Source organism: Petaurus breviceps, unplaced genomic scaffold (genome assembly GCF_028583685.1).
Source record: "Petaurus breviceps papuanus isolate PSGF00001 unplaced genomic scaffold, PetGlider_PUasm1.0 185, whole genome shotgun sequence".
In the NCBI taxonomy this organism is placed as follows: domain Eukaryota; kingdom Metazoa; phylum Chordata; class Mammalia; order Diprotodontia; family Petauridae; genus Petaurus; species Petaurus breviceps.
The window spans coordinates 4,380,981-4,400,387 of NW_027185797.1; the positions used below are offsets into that span (position 1 = coordinate 4,380,981).

The window sequence follows — 19,407 nt, forward strand, 5'->3', positions numbered from 1 at the left end:
AGAGAAATGACTCAATGCAGAATGAGACAGATGTGTGCGTGTTGTTTTTTCACTTAGACATGGCCAAGGCAGAAATTTTTTTTTAATTTGGTTTATGCATGTTTGTAGTAGGTTTTGTTTTTCTTAGTTCTCAATTTCTGGGGAGAAAAGTGTTAAGAGGACAGATTTTTGCTGATTGAAAAAGTGATGATAATGATAAAGGACATGAGGAAGGGTCCTATGCCTTTCAGTTACCATAGGATCAGCTCAAAAATATATGTAATTTTCCTTGCATGTTGTCATGCCATGTGTTAAGTTAAAAGCCATTAGAGGTAGTATTTTATTTTGTCACTTTTTTTTGTTTTTGTTTTTTGGAGGGGGGAGGGCAGGGCAGTTGGGGTTAAGTGACTTGCCCAAGGTTAAATGTCTAAGTTCAGATTTGAACTCAGGTCCTCCTTGACTCCAGGGCCAGTGCTGTATTATTCACTGTACCACCTAGCCTCCGCAACAGGTAGTATTTTTACTATTTCACTTAATCTTATGTCTCTCTTTTTGTTTCTTACTGTTTTTCATACAAATATCAGCTATTTGGAAAAAACAAGGGTTGGAGAGTTAAAAAAAAAAAGAGCTACAATAATAGGTTGCTATATCTACACAGGCAAATAGATTAAATGTTTTGATTTAATTGAATAATTTTCTGTTATTTCTGGAAATTAGTTGACTAAATTGAGTTAATCCTTGTTCGGCTTTAAGAGTAAGTCCCGTCACTGAATGATTGGGTAGGCTACTTGTTTTGTATGCAGGGTATTTCCCAAGAATGATGAGCCAGGGGCCAGAGAAAGTCTGTGAAAGATATGTTGTTGGTAGCAAAGAAACTGAAAAAATGTGCTCTCTAGTATTTTGCTAAAAGAGTAATAAGTTCTCTCTTTTGTGTCAGAGTTGACAAAACTTTTTCCTCATCATGACAATCCTACCAGGTAGATAGTGTAACTATTCTTATCCACATTTTAGAGATGAGGATGTTGAGGTTCAGAAAAGTTAAATGACTTGCCTGGGGTCAGCACTGAGAGTGAGGGTCACAGATCCTCAATCCACACCCCATGTTTTATGACTCCTAGTCTATGCTCTTTTCTTTCCCTGTGCTACTTCTCACTAAGATGAAGACCTGTATGTGGAATTCCAGTAAATGGCTTCTAAGCTCTTCAGTATCTGTACAGATGGACATGAGAGAGAGACTTTCTGCTGTGCTTCCTTCTTACTGTCTTTGCTTGTGTTTGCTGAGCTGCCTTGATGGCAAGGATGTGCTCATTCAGGATCATGGATGTAAAGCTAAGTCTGAAATGAGTACAATATAAATATTATAATTAAATGATTATTCAGTTTGCTAATGCTATAGGACATTCAAGAACTCCTGGTTTTCAAGAATATCAGACACAGAATTCTAATTTGGTCGCTTCTACCTGATCCTGTTTTCTCTGCAGCGATTGTATCAAGTGCAGCATATTAAAAACAATTATGTGTAGAATTGATCACAATTTGAATCAGGTTCGTGTCAGGAATAGTTTTGTTTTTTAAAATACTGGGGTTTATTACATTTGTGCTTTGACATACATATATACATTTTCTCAATGTATAAATGCATACTTGTCTGCATTATAATGTTTTAACATTGAAATATGTCTCTGTATGCTTGTTTACTAGGGGGCAGCTAGGTGGTGCAGTGGATAGGGTGCTGGGCTTGAATCTGGAAGGCTCGTCTCCCCAAGTTCAAGTCTGACTTCACACACTTACTAGCTGTGTGTCATCCTGGGCAAGTCACTTCACCCTGTTTGCCTTAGTTTTCTCATCTGTAAAAATGAGCTAGAGAAGGAAATGGCAAACCACTCCAGTATCTTTCCCAAGAAAGCACTAAATGAAGTCACAAATCAGCATGACTGAACAACATCATCCTTACTGAGAAAAATGATATTGATGAACATGAATTGATGATTAATTAATGAAATTAAGAAATGGAGGCAGGCATACCTAGTTCTTTGAGTATTCACCAAGAAAAGCATTGGCAGTGGGAAAGTGGGTTATAGTCACATTTTAATTAGGTACAAAAACAAGTGGCAAAAGGGATAAAAGAGGCAAATAACATGAGAGAACAGGGGACAGAATCATGAAGTAAGGCAGGTAACATAGGGAAGTAGATCGGGGAGGGGGAGAGAAAAAGAGTATCTCAAGTAACCATGGATTCAGATTGGGAACTTTCAGCACCATGGATCTTGATTAGATGGAAGAGTGTTCAGGGGGGGCAGGAGTTTGAGGTCTCATTTTTATATGTTTTGGGGGGGACTAACTTATCTGTGCTACCTTGAAGTTAATTCATTAACATATCCAATGTATGGCTACTTACAGACTTAGTATATTGACTATAATGGGGGTGAGGATGTTGGTCAGGAGGACCAGAAAAAAGATACAATTTTAACACAATACTGTAACTTCACTGTAGTGGAGTATTTTCCAATATTGTGATTTAATTCAGATTTTTTTACCTGAATTTGAGAATTTAAATAATTTTGTAAAAGAATTCATAAGATCATAATTTTTTTCTTTTTACATATGGTAGGTCAGAAATATGAATGTGCCAAAAGATGGAATATACACTGTGTGACAGTTGAGTGGTTTTATCACAGTATTGAAAAGGGCTTCTGTCAAGATGAAGCTATGTACAGGACAGAGCCTGTATTAGAAACAAAGAGTGAGCCATGTGTTTCAGGTGCTCTGGGCCAGAACAGTGATGCTAGTGGTAAGCCCTTCATTATAATTTTTTAGTCTTGATTAGTTTACAGCAATGTGAGTTGTTTTATTAATGGGGGTCATCAGATGTTCCTTATTAGAAAATTGGATATTTTGTTATGCTTTTTTTTTCACTTATAAATGGTGCAATAGAAAAAATATCTTATTAGAAGCATTTAGGGGCGGCCTAGTGGCGCAGTGGGTAAGAGCACCAGCCCCAGAGTCAGGAGACCTGGGTTCAGTTCCGTGCTCAGATACTTAACACCCACACAAAATAACTGGCCGTGTAACCTTGAGCAGTTACTTAACCCTGATTGCTTACAAAAAAAAGTATTTAGAGTTGTTCATTTATATAATAAATGGCAGCTATGTTTATTAAGAGATTTCGTTCTTTTTATCTCATATTTTGTCTTTTAGCAAAAATGCTGAATCTTATCTTTGAAATATAAAAATTATTTTCAATTGAAAAATAAAAGTTCGTCAAGGGAAAACAATCATAGAGTACGTGACTTATCATTATTTTTGAATTCTTGTCTTCATTACATTTTGATATGTAGGTTATACTCTTTCAGGTGTTTGTCACATTTCTAACATCCATTCAGGTTACATTAACGAATCTACACACGATTCAGTTATGAACAACTTGGGGTCTCTACTTAAGAATCTACAAAATCTGAATATCAGTGCATTTCAAACACCTGTGGATTTACTAGATGGCTGTCGGGTATGTCTATAAATTAATGAATTCTATAATGATTTTCAGTACTTTTTAGCATTGTAATTATGGTCTTCTGTATAGTCAGGGCCCTGCTTATCTTCAAACCTCATCTTCTGCTTCTCTCTTACATGAAACTTCCCTTTCAGTCAAATTGGTCTGCTCACTATACTCCAGTTATACTTTTTGCCTCTTCCTGTCTCCACATATTTGTTCATTCTGTCCTCTCTACTGGAAATGTTTATCTCTTCCTAACCAAAATCTGCCTGATTTTTTAAGGCCTAACTGAATTCTGAACTCCTTCATGGAGTCTTTCCTATCTTTATAGTCCATTTTGCTTACCCCTTCTCTGATACTTTCTCTACCACTCATTTGGCTTTCATGATCTTATATCATAGTTTACCTCTTGCTTTATTTCCAGTTTTCTTTTATCCAGTGTTTCCTCTAAATGTACTCTGAGCTCTTTAAGAAAAGAGAGTGTGTTGTGCTATATTTTATCTTCTCTAGTGCCCAGGATTGCTGTTGTATATAGTTTTGCACATAAGAGGAGAGCCATAAATAAGAATTGGTTCATATTTTCACAGTGTCCTTCAGCGAAATAAAAAAGGCATATGTAATTATTCCCATTTTGTAATGAGTACAAGATTGAAATTATAAGGTATTTAAATTTATTCAAGTACATATTCAGGACTCTGTTATGCTGTATTGATAAGAGAATGTAGCAGTTCATGGAATGCAGCATTTACTTAGTCTTGTCCCTTAAATCCAGCAAATGGGTGTCTCTTGTCTTAATTGTTAAAAGAAAATGTACTTCTAACAATCAAGAAGATTTACTATGGGGCATAGAGGTGATAGAAATTCTTGTTTAAAGGAATTGTCAATGCATACCACTGCCTTTAAGCAGCCACTTAACAAGGGTTTGTGAAGGACCTGTTATCTGCCAGATTAGGGGTAGGGAATCTTTGGGCCGCAAGGCCTCATGTTAAGTGACCTTCTATGTCATTGGATGCTGTCTTTTGACAGACTCCAAGTTTTTATAGAATAAATCTTTTTTTTTTTTTTTTTGCTGGGGGCACGGCAGGACGATGAGGGTTAAGTAACTTGCTTAAGATGGCTTATAAATGTTAAGTGTCGGAGGCTGGATTAGAACTCAGGTCCTCCTGACTCCAGTGCCTGTGCTCTATTCACTGTGCCACCTAGCCTCCCCAGGATAAATCCTTTTATTAAGGGGATTTGTTCTGTGAAGTTTAGATTCTAGAGGGCCATATGTGACCTCAAGGCCACAGATTCCCCACTTCTTTGCCAGAACTCTTAAAATATTATTTACTATTGTACTAAATTGTATAGAACAGATAGTTACAGAACAGGACAACATTCAACAAGCATTTTTTAAACACTTGCTACATGCTCAAAGTGCTGGGTGAGGTCCTGGCGATACAAATTAAAAACAAAAGAGTGTCTGATCTCAGGAAGCTTACACGAGAACCACCAATGCTTCTTGAGGAGTGGAGTGAAAAAGACCTATGCTATAGGAATATGTTTGGCAGCTATGTAGACATTGGTTTGGGGGGGGCCAGGCCTAGAAGAAAGGAGACCAGTTAGGGGGTGGGAGTAGTCAAGTCAGTCTGTGATAAAAAGATGTGGACTAGGATTGTGGTTATATCAGTAAAGACAGAACAAGAAATAAATGAATGTTGTGATGGCAGAATTGACAAAATGTGGCAACTTATGGATATGGAGGTGAGGGAGAGTAAGAGTCAAAGATGACTCCAAGAGTTCAGAGCTAAGTGAATGGAAGGGTGGGTGGTAGAGTCCTCAACAGGAAAAGGGAGCTAGTAAGAGGGGTGGAATTCAGGGACAGAGAATGAATTCCATTGTGAATATGTTGACTATATAACAAGGTCTTAGTAAAATCACTATAAACCAGTGTTCCTGGGAAGGGGCTCAGATGGGGGTGGGGAGTTGAACTGAATCTCAGAAGATGGACAAGGTGAGCTTAATGAGGAGAGAAGTGGGGCGGGCATTACAGGCAAAGGATGTGACCAATAATGAAGAGAAAGGAATGGGCATGGCATGGACTAGGGAATGTTTCTTTTTTGCTATAAAAGATAGAATTTTAAAGACCTACTGCAGCTTTAAATTCATAAGAACATTCAGTTCTCAAAAGAGAACCAGAGTTCAACAAATAGCTTTGGTTCTTATCATGTCATGCTGTGGGTCACACTGGGGGTGTCTTACTTTGTGATCGCACTGGTTCTCCCTGTTCAAAAACAAGGATATAGTTGTAATGTGAGACATATTTGGGAGGTTGTTGGCAAGTTACATAATGAATTTATAATCTGCTTTAGTCTAAAGCAAGTATTTTTGTATTCTTTCTTTGCAGATATACCTTTGTGGGTTTCGTGACAGAAAGTTAGATCAAGATAAACTAAGAAGACTTATTAATTATGGTGGTGGAATTTGCTTTAATCAGCTCAATGAAGATGTGACCCATGTTATTGTTGGAGATTATGATGATGAGTTAAAACAGTTTTGGACTAAATCAACACACAGGTTCTGACCATTTTTAATTTAAAGTGGTTTCCACAGTGATAGTGATTTTTCTTGTCTTGTAAATTATAGAAGTGACTATGAAGCACAGTCTTACTATGTAGAAACTCTGTAAAAGAGGCAAGTAAGCAAAGAATAGTCCTCATACTTGACTGTATTACTGTTTTCATAGACCTCATGTAGCGGGAGCAAAATGGTTGCTGGAGTCTTTTCGTAAAGGTTATCTGCTTTCTGAGGAGCAATACATCCAGTTGGATTACCAGCCAGTCCAGATGTCCCTAGCAGAACAACAAGGAATGAAAAGGAATAACAGTTTTTCCAAGATAGAATTTGCAGATGCTGAGAAGCCTCAGCAAGTTGATGAAGAGTTATTATCTCAAAACGACAATGATGACATGATAGTAGGTAAGAACTATTTTAAGTCAGATTTCTTTTGAGAAGAACTTTTTCTTAAAACTATTTCCAAAATTATGTTTTGATAATATTGGCTTTTATTTTTATTTAGCTTATTTGCCCTTAAGACATCCCTGTGAGATAGAGGCAGATGTTTTTATCTTCTTTGCAAATTGTGAAACTTGGACACTAAAAGGTTTTTTTATTATTATTTTAGCTTCTTGATAGCTAAGCCGCAATTAAAATCCAAATCTCTTTCCCAGCTCTGGCAGTACCCTATCCAGTAAATTTTACTTGCATCTCATATATTTCAGTGTAAGATTAAAACTATAGGTAGTGTGTATTATTATTTTGGTTTCTAAACTGAAAATTTTATGTTGGGTTTTTTTTGGTGTTTTTGATTTTTAAAGCAATTGAGGTTAAGTAACTTGCTGAAGGTTAGACGGTCAGTTATTTCTGGGTGTGGTGCTAAGTATCTGAGCCCTGATTCGATCCCAGGTCATCCCAACTCACTGCACCACCTGGCCACCCCTGGTTTTTTTAACAACTTTTGAAGACAACTCTGGTCTCTGCAACGAGGAGCCACCATGCATAGGTTTCTACTTTTGACTACAATTGCTTCTTGAAAGTCCTGTTGATAAAACAGCCATATTGGTGAACTCACTATCCCTCTGAATCCCCAACTAATCAACAAGAATTTTTTAAAATTACCTTTTTCTCTCCCTTCCACTTCCCCCCAATTAAACAAAAACCTTTTAACAAATATATATAGTCAAGCAAGACAAACGCCTGCTTTCAACAAGAATTTTCAAAGCATCTGCTCAGTGTCAAATGCTGGGGATAAAAAGACAAAAGCTAAACAAGACCCACTGTCCAGAAGCTTAGATTCTAAAGGAAGAGGAAGATGCCATGCATACGTATAGATGTACACAAAGCAGATAAAAAAATAACTGTGTGGGAAAACAGTTTGGTCTCGTGCAGAAGGTATCACTTAGTCTTAAGTTTTCAGAAAACTCGACAGCTGGAACATAGCCATGGAGGTGGAGCATTATATGTGAGAAGCACAAGAAAACTAGTTTGGCTTGACCATAGAGTACATGGAGGGAAGGAATGAGTCATAAGACTAGAGGAGGGAGAAAGAGGCCAGCTTGGAAAGAGCTTTAAATGCTCAGCAGGAGTTTTATAGCTGATCCTAGAGGTGAAAGGGAGTCACTGAAATTTATTGAGTAGGATGATAACACAGTCTGATCTGTGCTGTAGGAAGACTTTGGCCATGAATTTGAGTAGGGAGACACTTAAAGAAAAAAACTGTTCTTCCTGGGCTCCATCCCTCTCTATCTTTTGTCTCTCCCAACCAAAATATAAGCTCCTTGAGAGCAAAGCCTGTCTTACTTTTGTATTTGCATCCCCATCATTTAGCACAGTACTTAAAACAAGCATGTAATATGTGCTTCTGCATTCATTCAGGTGGTGACTGTGAGAGAGAAGGGGATGGATGCAAGGGAGGTGGTGGAAGTGGAAATGACAAGAATTGGCCTCATCAGATATATATGGAGTTGAGGGAGAATCCAGTGGAGGAGGACTCCAGGCTAGCAAATCTGGATGATTGGGAGGGCAGTGATATCCTCAACAGAAATAGAAAGGGTGGGTTTGGGGAAAGTGACTTGGAGATGCCTCAAGGACATCCACTTTGAGATGTGGGACTGGGAGGGTCAAACTAGAGAATGGGTCTGGAGCTATCTTCATAGAGAGGGAAATGATCATTATTATTCATTAGGGAAGTTTGAAGGCCATATTTTAAAGATGCATTATATGTGATAAATATTTCAGTACCTACTCTGGCACAGAAGTGTGCTAAATCCTGTTTTACTGTTAAGGGTATGAAAAAAGAATGGTGCCTGTCTGAGGAGCTTGCAAACTGAGGAGAATGTTATTTTTCTTCCTACAGTTTTTGTAACTTGTTGCTTTCTGGATATTGTGATTTCATTAGGAATTTGATGCTTTTGTTTCTCCATTGTCAACTGAGTGCAATTTAGAGAATATGTCCATATTTTATAACATACATAGTCTCTGGTCATTTACCATTGATCCAGTTAACCATTTTTCAGCCCCACCTTACTCTGATAAGTGACCCTTTTGAGAATTTTTGACCCTGTTACTTGCATCAGTTACTATGTTTAGAGATTCCAGTGTCATTGTGAAACAAGGAAGAATTTCAACAGTATTGCAGCTGATTTTGTTAGTGGTTTAGACCTGTGATTTCATTGGTATAGAAAACTCCTGTTGAGGAAATTCCTGCCACCAGCTGTTCTTATGAAAGTTAAGTCACTCGTACAGGGTCACACATCCAGTGAGATTCAGAGGTGGGACCTGAACCCAGCTCTTCTTGATTCCAAGGCTGGTTCTCTCTCCACCGTGCCATGTTGAAGGAATAGATAATTTCCGGAGTATTTTTTTACCCCTTAAGTTAATGTAGCCATCATCCTGTTAAATTCTTTATATATACATGTATACTGCAATAGTTATGTATTTGTAATCTTCTTCAGTAGGCAATGCAAAGTATATCCCATCCATGTGAATTTCTATGCATATTCTCCTATAAATCTTCTACAGCAAATCCACCCAATTTCTGGAGACTTTTCTCTAGACTTTTTAATATTTCATGTAGCAAATAGACAAAGATAGCTTAACAATGAAAATCGTCAGTGTGATTGAATTCTGTAAAATTATAATGACCAAACAAGTTTGTCCCTAAAGGAGAGAGATGAAAAAATAATTTCCACTGCTTCATTACACAATTGGAGAAGCCATCAGAATATAGTATTTGATAGCAGACTTTTTTGGTTTATTAATTAATTTTGTAGACTCTTTCTCTTTATTCTGTATTATGAAGAATGGCTCTCTGGGAAGGGGTTGGAAGGGGTACAGTGGGGATTGTGAGTACTGTAAAAAAAAGCAAAAGCTGTTAATAAACAGTGGGGGTTTTTTTTAATTCCATAGGATATGATTTGGGCTGACCATCTGTTATCCCTCCTTTTTTCAACCATACATTTCTCAGATGATATCTTTTATGTACAGCTTACATGAAAGTCATTATTGGTAATAGTTTACATTTCTCTATTGCCCTTTGAATCACTTGTGATTTTGAGTCTTAAAGAGGTTATGATTTTGCATGGTTTGTAGACACATGGAAATTACTAGGAGAATATTAGTATTAGAAAGATTGGATTTTGTTTTGGGAAATATCTTGGAATTGTTGGAAGTGTTAGGTTATCATACATATACTCTAGTCTTACCTCTTCCTTCTGTTTGATTCTGGGGCCAGCTCCACTGTCCATTTTCAGCATCTGTGCAAGAAATGCATAGTAATAGACCATATCCATTTCTATACCATAGTCTGACCAATAGGCATTCTTAATCCATTTGTTTCTTTACTGTTGTAGAACATTGATCCCTTTTGAGTGTTTCTAGATCTTATTGACAAAGCCTGAAAAGCAAGTGTGGTATAGAAAAAAATAATACTGTACTTGGAGTCAGGGTACCTGAGTTTAAGTTACAGCCTTGCTGCTTTCTGTAAATGTAATTTTAGGCAAGTCACCTAACCTCTGGGCCTCAGTTTTCTCCTTTATAAATAGTTGGTTGGACTATAAGTTTTTAAGGACCATGCAGCTTTAAATATCATTCTTTGTAGTATTCATATATGTGATGTGTTCAACACGTTATTAGCAGACAGAATCATCTAGATAACGTTTCCATTTATAAAGAGTTCCTATTCTGTTTGAACTCCGTTTGGTCTTCTCTGTTGCCATTTTGGGGAGTAATATTGCAGTCTGTGATTTTTTTTCCCCATTTGTTCAACATCTTCCCTCCTTTAAGAAATTTTGAAAATGAATCCCTTAGTTCCTTCAAAATTATGTCACCTCCACTACAGGTTTCTTTTCTTTGTGCTTGATTTGATCCAGCTACTTCTGTCTTGTTCTTTGTATATAGATGTGTGTTTGCAGAGGAAAGGCAGGACTGGGCTCTTCAAGTCCAAATGTTGTGTGGTTCCACTGTCACTGATTATTGATAATACCATTTAAAATTATTTCCTTTTCCTATCTGAGAGTGCTTAGTAAAATATAGTGTACCTGATCTAAAATCACTTTTAAAATGATAAGGAGACCTAATGGACTATATTTGAAATTTCATAATTTTCCACTAACTGTGGTTTAGGGATTATTGGAAATCTTTTGGGCACTATCACTCCTTAAGTGAATATTATGGGCATTCACTGTATATTTGGAAGTGAGTAAAAAGAATAATTACGGGATTTAAGTTTCCATACCATGCACATGTGAAAATTGTGCTTTGTTTTTAATTTCAGCAACAAATTATCTCTGCTCAGAAATTTAACATGGTTGGAATATGAATTTTCTTTCATTGAGAAATATTTTTCCTTTCTTTTCAGATGATGATGAGATGACTGGAGCTGGGGTCTATAATGATCCTTCTCATATTATTGTACAAATGGAGAATCAGTCTTCCTTTGGCCACAACTTACTGCCTGAGTCTAATACAGTTATTGAAGGTTTATTTAGCCAGAAGAGTTTCCTTGTTGTAGGTTTTAGGGAAAAAGATGAATTTTTCATTGCTAATGCTATTCAAGAAAATGCTGGAAAAATATTGCCCCTCCAAAGTAGAACTATTGCCGACTATATCGTGGTTCCTTTGCTGGGCTGTAAAGTGGAGTCAGCTATAGGAAAAATTGTTACAAATACATGGCTGGTAAGAGAAAACTGGTGTTATCTTCAAGCAACTTTGTTAGAAATACACAAGGATGAGAACTGTGACTGAAGGATAGCTATAAATCCTTTGGAAATGATTTATCATTGCACATAAAGTTCTGCTTTAGATGGAGTTTGACTGAAGCATTCTTGAGATACTAGAATTCCAAAATAATTCAAATGTTGAAATTGGGAAGTAAATGGTTGCAATCTAAGGGCCCATATGATTCCTGGCATAACAATAAGAAAGAGACAGGGCAGCTAGGTGGCACAGTGAATAGAGCACCAGCACTGGAGTCAGGAGGACCTGAGTTCAAATGTGGCCTCAGACACTTGACACACTTATTAGCCGTGTGACTTTGGACAAGTCACTTAACCCCAATTGCCCTCCAAAAAGCAAAAACAAAAAGCTGAATAAAAATAAGAAAGGGACATTAAATTGTCCTGTATTTGCATAGTTGCTTGCTCATAGGTTTTTCCCTAAAACTTGCTCCATGTTACTTTTCAAGCTTCCCATTAAACTGAAAAGAAAAGGAAAAGATAAGCTTAATGTACCCCAAAGGGGAAATTTAATTTTAAAGAAAAGCTCAATGACCATGGTCAATCTGATGGATTTTAATAGTCTCATCTGATGAATTAACTTCAGTTCTTTTATTCCATAAGATTGCAGGGAATTTTTTGTCTGACCTGTGATTTCAGAGCTGTAGGAAACTTCTGATGAGGAAACTCCTACTACTGCAGATTGCCACATGCTCCACAACTTGGAGTCTTGAATAGATACTTAAGACACTAAGAAGTCAGGTGACTTGCCCAGTTTCACCCGGGCAGCATGGGTCAGACTTGAACCCATGTCTTCCTGACTCTCAAACAAGCTCTCTATAATTACATTTTACTGCATAATGAAAAATGTGATAATTGAGTTTTCTTTATTCTGTTTCTTTGATAGGGGAGAGAGGGAAGGGGTATAGAGAGTAAAAATATATTGAGAATAAATTTAAATATCAATTTTTTACTAATGTACAACTAATGCTTCTCATTTAAACAAAAGCTTTTATAGCTGAACTGGCATTAATCTCAATACCTTATTCCTGCTTTTGTTTTCTCTCTTGTAAGATTACTTGTATTGAACAACAAAATCTTTTTGACCCAGAGTCAAATCCACTCTTCACACCAGTACCAGTATTGGAAGGAAGTGGTACTCCTTTAGAAAACTGTGTTCTTTCATTTAGCCAGTTTATTGGAGCAGAGAAAGATTCCTTGGCATACTTAGCAAGCCTGCTCGGAGCAAGGTGTGTATTCTAATTAGTATGTAGCCTTGTGTGCTTTTTTGTTTTATCTCATTGGAAAAACATGCAAAATAGAATTTGACTTTGTATATTTTTACTATTTATGTCTATATAATAACGGTTTAAAGGGACTACTACTTGAGAAAGCCACATATGCTGTTAATGTACTTCTTGTGTGGATCAGTGAAAGGAGAGAGAAAGATCAATGAAATATTTCCATCCCTTTTTACTAGAGATTATGGAATCTCCAGGTCCACAATCATTCGTATTCATTGCTCATATATAATGTCAAATAAACTTGAGTTTTTTCTCAACTCCAGTATAACACATGACCAGTGCTTGATGGATATCCCCATCTGAATATCTTCTGGTATATCAAAATTGACATATCCATAACGGAACTTAGCATTTATTTCCCTAAACCCACACCATCTCTAAAACTCCCTCTTTCTGGCAGTGGCACCACTGTTTTCACAAAGACCAAGATTTGAAATTGCAAAGAAGTCTTAACTCTTCTCTTTCCCACCATAATCAGTTCTTTGCCAAACTGCCAAATTTTCCATCAAAAGAACTATTGCATCTAAACCCAGAAATCTTACCATTTGCCTTGCTACTCTACTCCATCTCCACCTAGAGCAGCACTATCTAGAGCAGCCTTCCAGAGAGTCTGCTCCTCTCTCATAGAGCAGTAAGTCTGCTCAGTTTTGAAATCTTGCCCAGGGTAAGAGCTATCTTTGAGTAAGCAGACTTGCCACCTATAACTCTTTTTGTGGTACCAATAATTCTGGAAAGGCTATCAAAGTTTCTTTTAATATCTCCACTCACCATTCTTGGGATTCCCTAGAACACAACTTTGTCTCCCCTGTTAGAATGGGAGCTTCTTGAAGGCAGGAACTGTCTCACATTTGTATTTAAATCCTCAGCTCCTAGCATAGTGCTTTTTGCTCATTCTTTTTCTCCAGTCATACTGCTACCTCCCTAATTTAGGACCCTGATTACCTACTCTCCTCAACCATTGTGACAACCCTCAGTTGGCCTCCCTGCCTCCGGGCTCTTCCCTCTCCAATGCATCCTTCACTCAGCTGCAAGAACAATCTCTCTGAAGTACAGGTCTGACCATGTCACTCACAGGTTCAGAAACCTTCAGTGACTCCCAGTTCCCTCTGTAGTATAAAATACAAGACCATTAGCCTGGCATTTAAGGTGCTTCCCATTCAGCTTCCAAACTTCCTTTTGTAGCCTTAGTTCCTAACACTCCCTTTTACAAATTCTTCTCTCTCCCAAGCTGGATGTGCCATTCTGTCATTGTGTATTCCAGCCCAGGTGATCCCTGTGCCTTGAATACAGTCATTTCTTATCTCCCTCCATCTTCTTCAGTATTCAGCTCCCCTCTCCTTCTCTAGGTGTTCTTCCCTGGTTTCTCCCACCCACTCTCCATCCTATTACGCTTTTTCTAGATCTCTCCTTTGCCTTATCTTATTTGTCCCTACTGTGTTTTTTATTTACCTGTGTCCTTGCCCTGTCTGTCACTCTCTGCCCTTTCCCCAGTAAAATGTCAACATCTTTTTAGGAAGATTTATGGAAAGGGATGCAAGGGTGAAGGAAGCAGAACCAGGAAAATGGTGTCCCCACAATGACTGAAGCCTTAAAAGAAAGAAAGAAAGTGAAAGCTTTGCAGTTAAGAATGACTTCACCTGTACTCCAGAAAAGATATGAAAACATGCAGCTCTCTTCCTTCTTTGCAGAGTTGGGGGAACTTTGAGTGTACAGTATTATACACTGTTGAATTTGGGAGACATGAGAGTTTTGCTGAACTGCTTCTCTCCCCTCACCCCCATCTTCTATCTTCCTTAAAAGGGATTGCTAGCTGGACAGGGGAGGGAGCAGGAATATGTGTGGAAATGAAAGTGATGTGGAAAACAAAAAAAAATGAATTAACAATTATCTTTTAAAAGAAAAACTTCTCAAAAGCAGATATTGACATTTTAGAGAGAAAGAAAACAGGACACAGGGATGATTGTGTAAAGTTGTACAATTGCAGTGTGTGCTAGAGTTGGGGCTCACATCAGGCTTTTACATTTCTTTCTCTAGACCACATTGCCTCTCAGTAAGCTGCTACATGGCTATCAGGCTAATTTGGAAAATTTCTTCAGAATATGCTTTTCCCCAGCTAGTAATATACTGAATATACTTCAGAGAGATTGCTCTTGCAGCTGAGTGAAGGATGCATTGGAGAGGGAAGAGCCTGGAAACAGGGAGGTCAACTGAGGGCTGTCACAGTGGTTTAGGAGAGTAGGTAATCCAGGTCCTAAATTAGGGAAGTAGCAGTATGACTGGGAATTTGAGGAGAAAATGTAGCTTTTTAGGTAACTGTTCTAATTTTCTTGGGGAGATAATCTGAACACATCCCACCCATTGTTCATTTTCCCATTTCAAATAGGCACAAAGCAGTTTGGGTGTATTGTATGTTCTCTTGTCTATAAACTTCCAAGCTTTTTACACATTAGGGTGTCCTCACTAACACCTAGCAGAAAGGCATCCTGCTGTTTTTGGTTTTGGCGTCTCATCCTATTCCATTCCTTGTAGAACAAGTTTGGTACACTCCTACTACCTCATTTCCCTTCTACCCAGTTCTGTCATTTTATCAGTAGGTAAATCCCTAACATCTGTCTGCCTCAGTTTTCTCCCCTGTAAAAAAAACTGTGTTATTACTTGTAGGGATCTTTTAATTTTTTTTTTAAATATTAGTGATCATTTTTACTCCAGTTTGGTAATGGTTTTTGTAGCATTCTTGTTTTGTTTAGCCTGAAGAACTTAAGTATATTTTGTCCAGCCTTCTGGGTTGTTTGCTTGCAGCCCAGATAAATTATTGTATTAGTTAATTCAGTTTATTAAATGTCTGCATGTATACTCTTAACAATTTCAGGGTTCAGGAATTTTTTGTGTGCCAAGACAGTACAAAGAATGACGTGCTTTCCAGTACCCATCTTATAGTGAAACAACCAGATGATTCTAAATATCAGGCTGCACAAAAGTGGGGATTACCTGCAGTGTCTATGGCTTGGATATTGGAGACTGCCAAGTTGGGAAAGAGAGCCAATGAATGCAAGTTTCTGGTTGGAAATCTACCCAAACAAGGTTGCCAGTTTGACTTTGTTTTGTTATGAATATTTCTGTGAGTAGTTGATTCATGGGATCTTAGACATAGAGCTGAAAAGCAACCTTAGTATACTTCCAATTAAGCCCTCTTATTTTGCAAATGAGATAAACTGATTCAATTCAACAAGCATTTATTAATGAAATCATCCTGCTCCTTCAGGACATTATATTCTGTTGAAGGAAAATAACATGGTGTGAAGGATACCAGTTGTACTGAGTTCTTCCCAAGAGAGGAACATTCATTTCTCACTTTTGCAGTTTGGGCAGTCAATATTTTGAAGTTTTATTGAAGTCTGATAAGCTACTATTGTATATTTTCGTTGGGGATAGTAAAATGAATATGTGGTGCTTGCACAGGTAGGTAGCATTTAATTTTCATTCATCTGTTAAGTGTTGCCTGAATGTATTCCAGAGATAACAACTTCAGGATTTTTTCATAATCTTAAAAAGAATTTAAAATACCTAAACTAGAAGAAAAAAATAGAAGGTAAAATTGGAAGGTCTAGGTTGTATTTAGTGTTAGTAGCTTTTTATGTTAACTCTTACTAAACTGTATGTAACTTAAATGAGACAAGAATTCTCTATAGCAGCTTTCAATAAGTGTGCTGTTCCAGGACAGTCTCATATGAAACTAAAGAAATCTGAATGCTCCAAAATTATAATAACCATTTGAATGTAAGTTTCTTGAGGCAATGGCCTGTTTCTGCTTTTTTTTTTTCCCCAGTGCTTATCAGAATGCCTGGCACATAGTAAATGCTTAGTAAATGTTTCTTGATTTAGTGGATTGATAAGTCAGAACCTGGGAGGCAGGTTTTTTTTTTTCCTGGTTTTCCAGGTCTGGCCATATTCTCAGAGACAGAGGTCTGTCCTTGAGTGGAATTTCCATGCCTTTCTAAAGGCTGCCCTCTATAGTCCTGCTCCTGGGTCAGTGGTATGCCAGACTAAAAGATCAGGAATATCACACCACACAGTTCATGGCAAGTCCAGTCCTGCTCTCTTTTAGGACCCTGCACTCCAGTGGACCTTAGCTGCATTACCTTGGGGCCTTCCTGTCATGCCTGGTGTGACTCTGTTGTCTGTCTTGTCAAGGGGCTGCTACTTCTTCCTGTTCTCTTATATAGTCATTCCAGTGTTTGTTTATGAAGACTATGAATGAGAACGCCAATTTTCTTTTAAGTGGTCCTGTGAGTTTATAAGTTCCTTCAAAATACTTTTATCAGCACAGAATCTTGACTCAGAAGGGACATCAAGGGACACTGAGCCCAACCCATATCAAGCTTTTCCTCTACAAAAATCCCTAAAAAGTGGTGGGTGATCCATTTGTTTGTTTTTTGAAGACCTCTACTGATGGGAAACCTGTTTCCTCCCAAGGTCTATTTCACTTTTGACTTGCTTTTGTTGTTAGGACATTTTACTTAAGATAAAACCTAGTATCTGCCTCTCTGCAACTTCTATCCATTATTTTAACTTCAGTACTTTGGGACCAAACAGAGGAAATGTGAGATAAATGAAAAATGCATCCTGGCTTTGTCACTCATTGTGTTTTCTTTGGCACATTTGAATCTCTGCTTACCTGATGGTAAAGCAGGAAGAAGAAACAGCTTTAGCACCTTGCACAGAGATTAACACATAGCAATTATTCAGTAAATACTTGTTGAACTGAATTCATCATTTTATTAAAGAACAGACATATTAATAGAAATTTTTGTCCCATAAATCACTGAAAACCACTAGTTGTGTAAGCCTATTCTTGTTAACATTAAGTAATGAGGAGAAGGAAGGATGTGGGTTCAAATCCCTTACTCTGTAACTTATTACTTTTGTGTCCTTGAGAAAATCAGTCTGCCTCTCTGAGTCTCGTTTTTCTCAGTTGTAAAATGAGGCAGTTAGATAAGATGACCTTAAAAAGATATCTTCTATTTATGAATCCCATGAATTCACATTAATTTAGCACTTTCACAAGTGGTTTTCTTATAACAGCTTGAAGTAGGGAGAATAGAAGTATGATCATCCCAATTTTTGCACATAAGGAAATGCAAGCTCATAAATGCCATACCTACATAAATGCCAAGTTATTTTATTCAGCATTATTGGAAAAATACTGTTCTCAAAAAGAGGCTTAGAAAGTGTGTTGCTAAACTAGTTTTGTTTTTGTTGCTTTTTTTCCCAGAGTGATACTACTTTATACAAAGAAAAAAGATACTTCACAAGACAGCCCAAGATGAGCAATTATACCTTCAACAACCTACACTGATGCTTTAATAAAAGTTACTTCTTTTGATGATAGAATAGTTCCATGAAAGTAATGATAACGCTTGCACAGCACAACTTATGCCAACCCTTTATTGCTCAGGGTTTATACATAGCTTTATAGGTAATGCCTTCTTGTGATCCTGGTTAAATATAAGGAACTTGGTTATTGTGAACATCTATTTCCTAAGATTAGTCGTTTCTATTTTGCTTTTTTTTTTTGTTCCTTCTGGATTCATGGCTGGGATATTTGTAGATCCAATTTGTATAATTGTTTGAGGATTATATTTAATAGGCTATTGTGCAAACATATTTTTCAGCCTGATTTTTGATAATATACCATTACCTGATAATTGTCCACATATGAATATTTCTCTCAGTTGCCAGTATGACACCTATGGCATTGTTACAAATCCATGTTGAAGAGTCATGATAGCCTTTTTTTTCCTATATGCTTTTCCAAACTCAAGTAGAAAGCAGAGATTACATTTCTGCTAGCCTTAGTTATTCTTTAGGTGATGAAAATTTCTGAAAGCATTTGTTTGACTTTGAAGATGAATCTCTTGGGACTTCATGTCCCACTGTTTCCTATGTTTGCTATGAGAGAATGAGAAAACATTAATATACAACTGTTTTTCACCTTATAACTCTCGTGCTTTTTTTTCCTTCCCACTTTTCAAGAGTACTTGTCCCTGAATGATGGTGATGGCAAACATTTATCACCTGGACAGTGTCCCAAGTTACCAAAATTATTGCCACCGCTCCCTGCTGCATTATTCCTGTGGTCTGTGGGTTTTCAGATGAGGCATTTTGGAAATGTCTCTACCTTTTCCATCCCTGTAGTAATATGAAATTCATTTCAGTGAGGAACCATAACAACAGTTGGCTACAAGAAGCTAGATGTACCATTCTACTGGATTTTAAACTGTATTCGCTTTAACTGTATTTAAATGTGGACTGAATAAAGTTTCATTTAATTTCATTTATTACATTGTTTTGGATGTAAATCCTCCCATCTAGCTACCAAAGTGATTTTCCTAAAGCTAAAGGTCCAACTGTGTGTCACTCCCCTACTCCTGTTTCTCCCTTATCACCTTCAGGAAGCCCTTTCATTCAAACCTAGCTCCCTCCTACCTTTCCAGTCTTCTTAAACCTTAGTCCTTCCCATGTACTCTGATTCAGTGATACTGGCTTCCTTGCTATTTCTGAAAATTCTTTTATCTTGGCTATAGGCACTTTCTCTGGCTGTTACTCTGTTCCTGAAATACTCTACTTCATCTCTGTATCCTGGCTTCCTTCAAATTCCAACTAAAATCACATCTTCAGGAAGCCTTTTCCAATCCCTCAATTCCAGTACCTTTATTAGAATTTCTATTTTTCCTGTGTATAGCTTATGCATATTTGTTGACTCCATCAGATTGTAAGCTTATTGTTTTTTCTAGTTTTTTAATTGAAAAATCCATTCATCTCCTGTTTTTCTGTTTTATTGATGTAAGCATTTCGAGATACAAATTTTCCTCTGATTACT

General features: G+C 37.3%; 1 protein-coding gene across 1 annotated transcript in view; it reads left to right on the forward strand.

Annotated features, from left to right (window-relative positions):
• The window catches only part of LOC138161564 (DNA topoisomerase 2-binding protein 1-like), a 37,937-nt gene that overhangs the window by 7,657 nt on the left and 10,873 nt on the right, over window positions 1-19,407 (forward strand). The window contains exons 6-12 of the mRNA XM_069088297.1: window positions 2,591-2,767; window positions 3,318-3,484; window positions 5,859-6,028; window positions 6,198-6,430; window positions 10,869-11,185; window positions 12,298-12,473; window positions 15,397-15,608. Coding sequence (XP_068944398.1) covers window positions 2,591-2,767; window positions 3,318-3,484; window positions 5,859-6,028; window positions 6,198-6,430; window positions 10,869-11,185; window positions 12,298-12,473; window positions 15,397-15,608 — 1,452 coding nt within the window. The remainder of the gene's footprint in view (window positions 1-2,590; window positions 2,768-3,317; window positions 3,485-5,858; window positions 6,029-6,197; window positions 6,431-10,868; window positions 11,186-12,297; window positions 12,474-15,396; window positions 15,609-19,407) is intronic.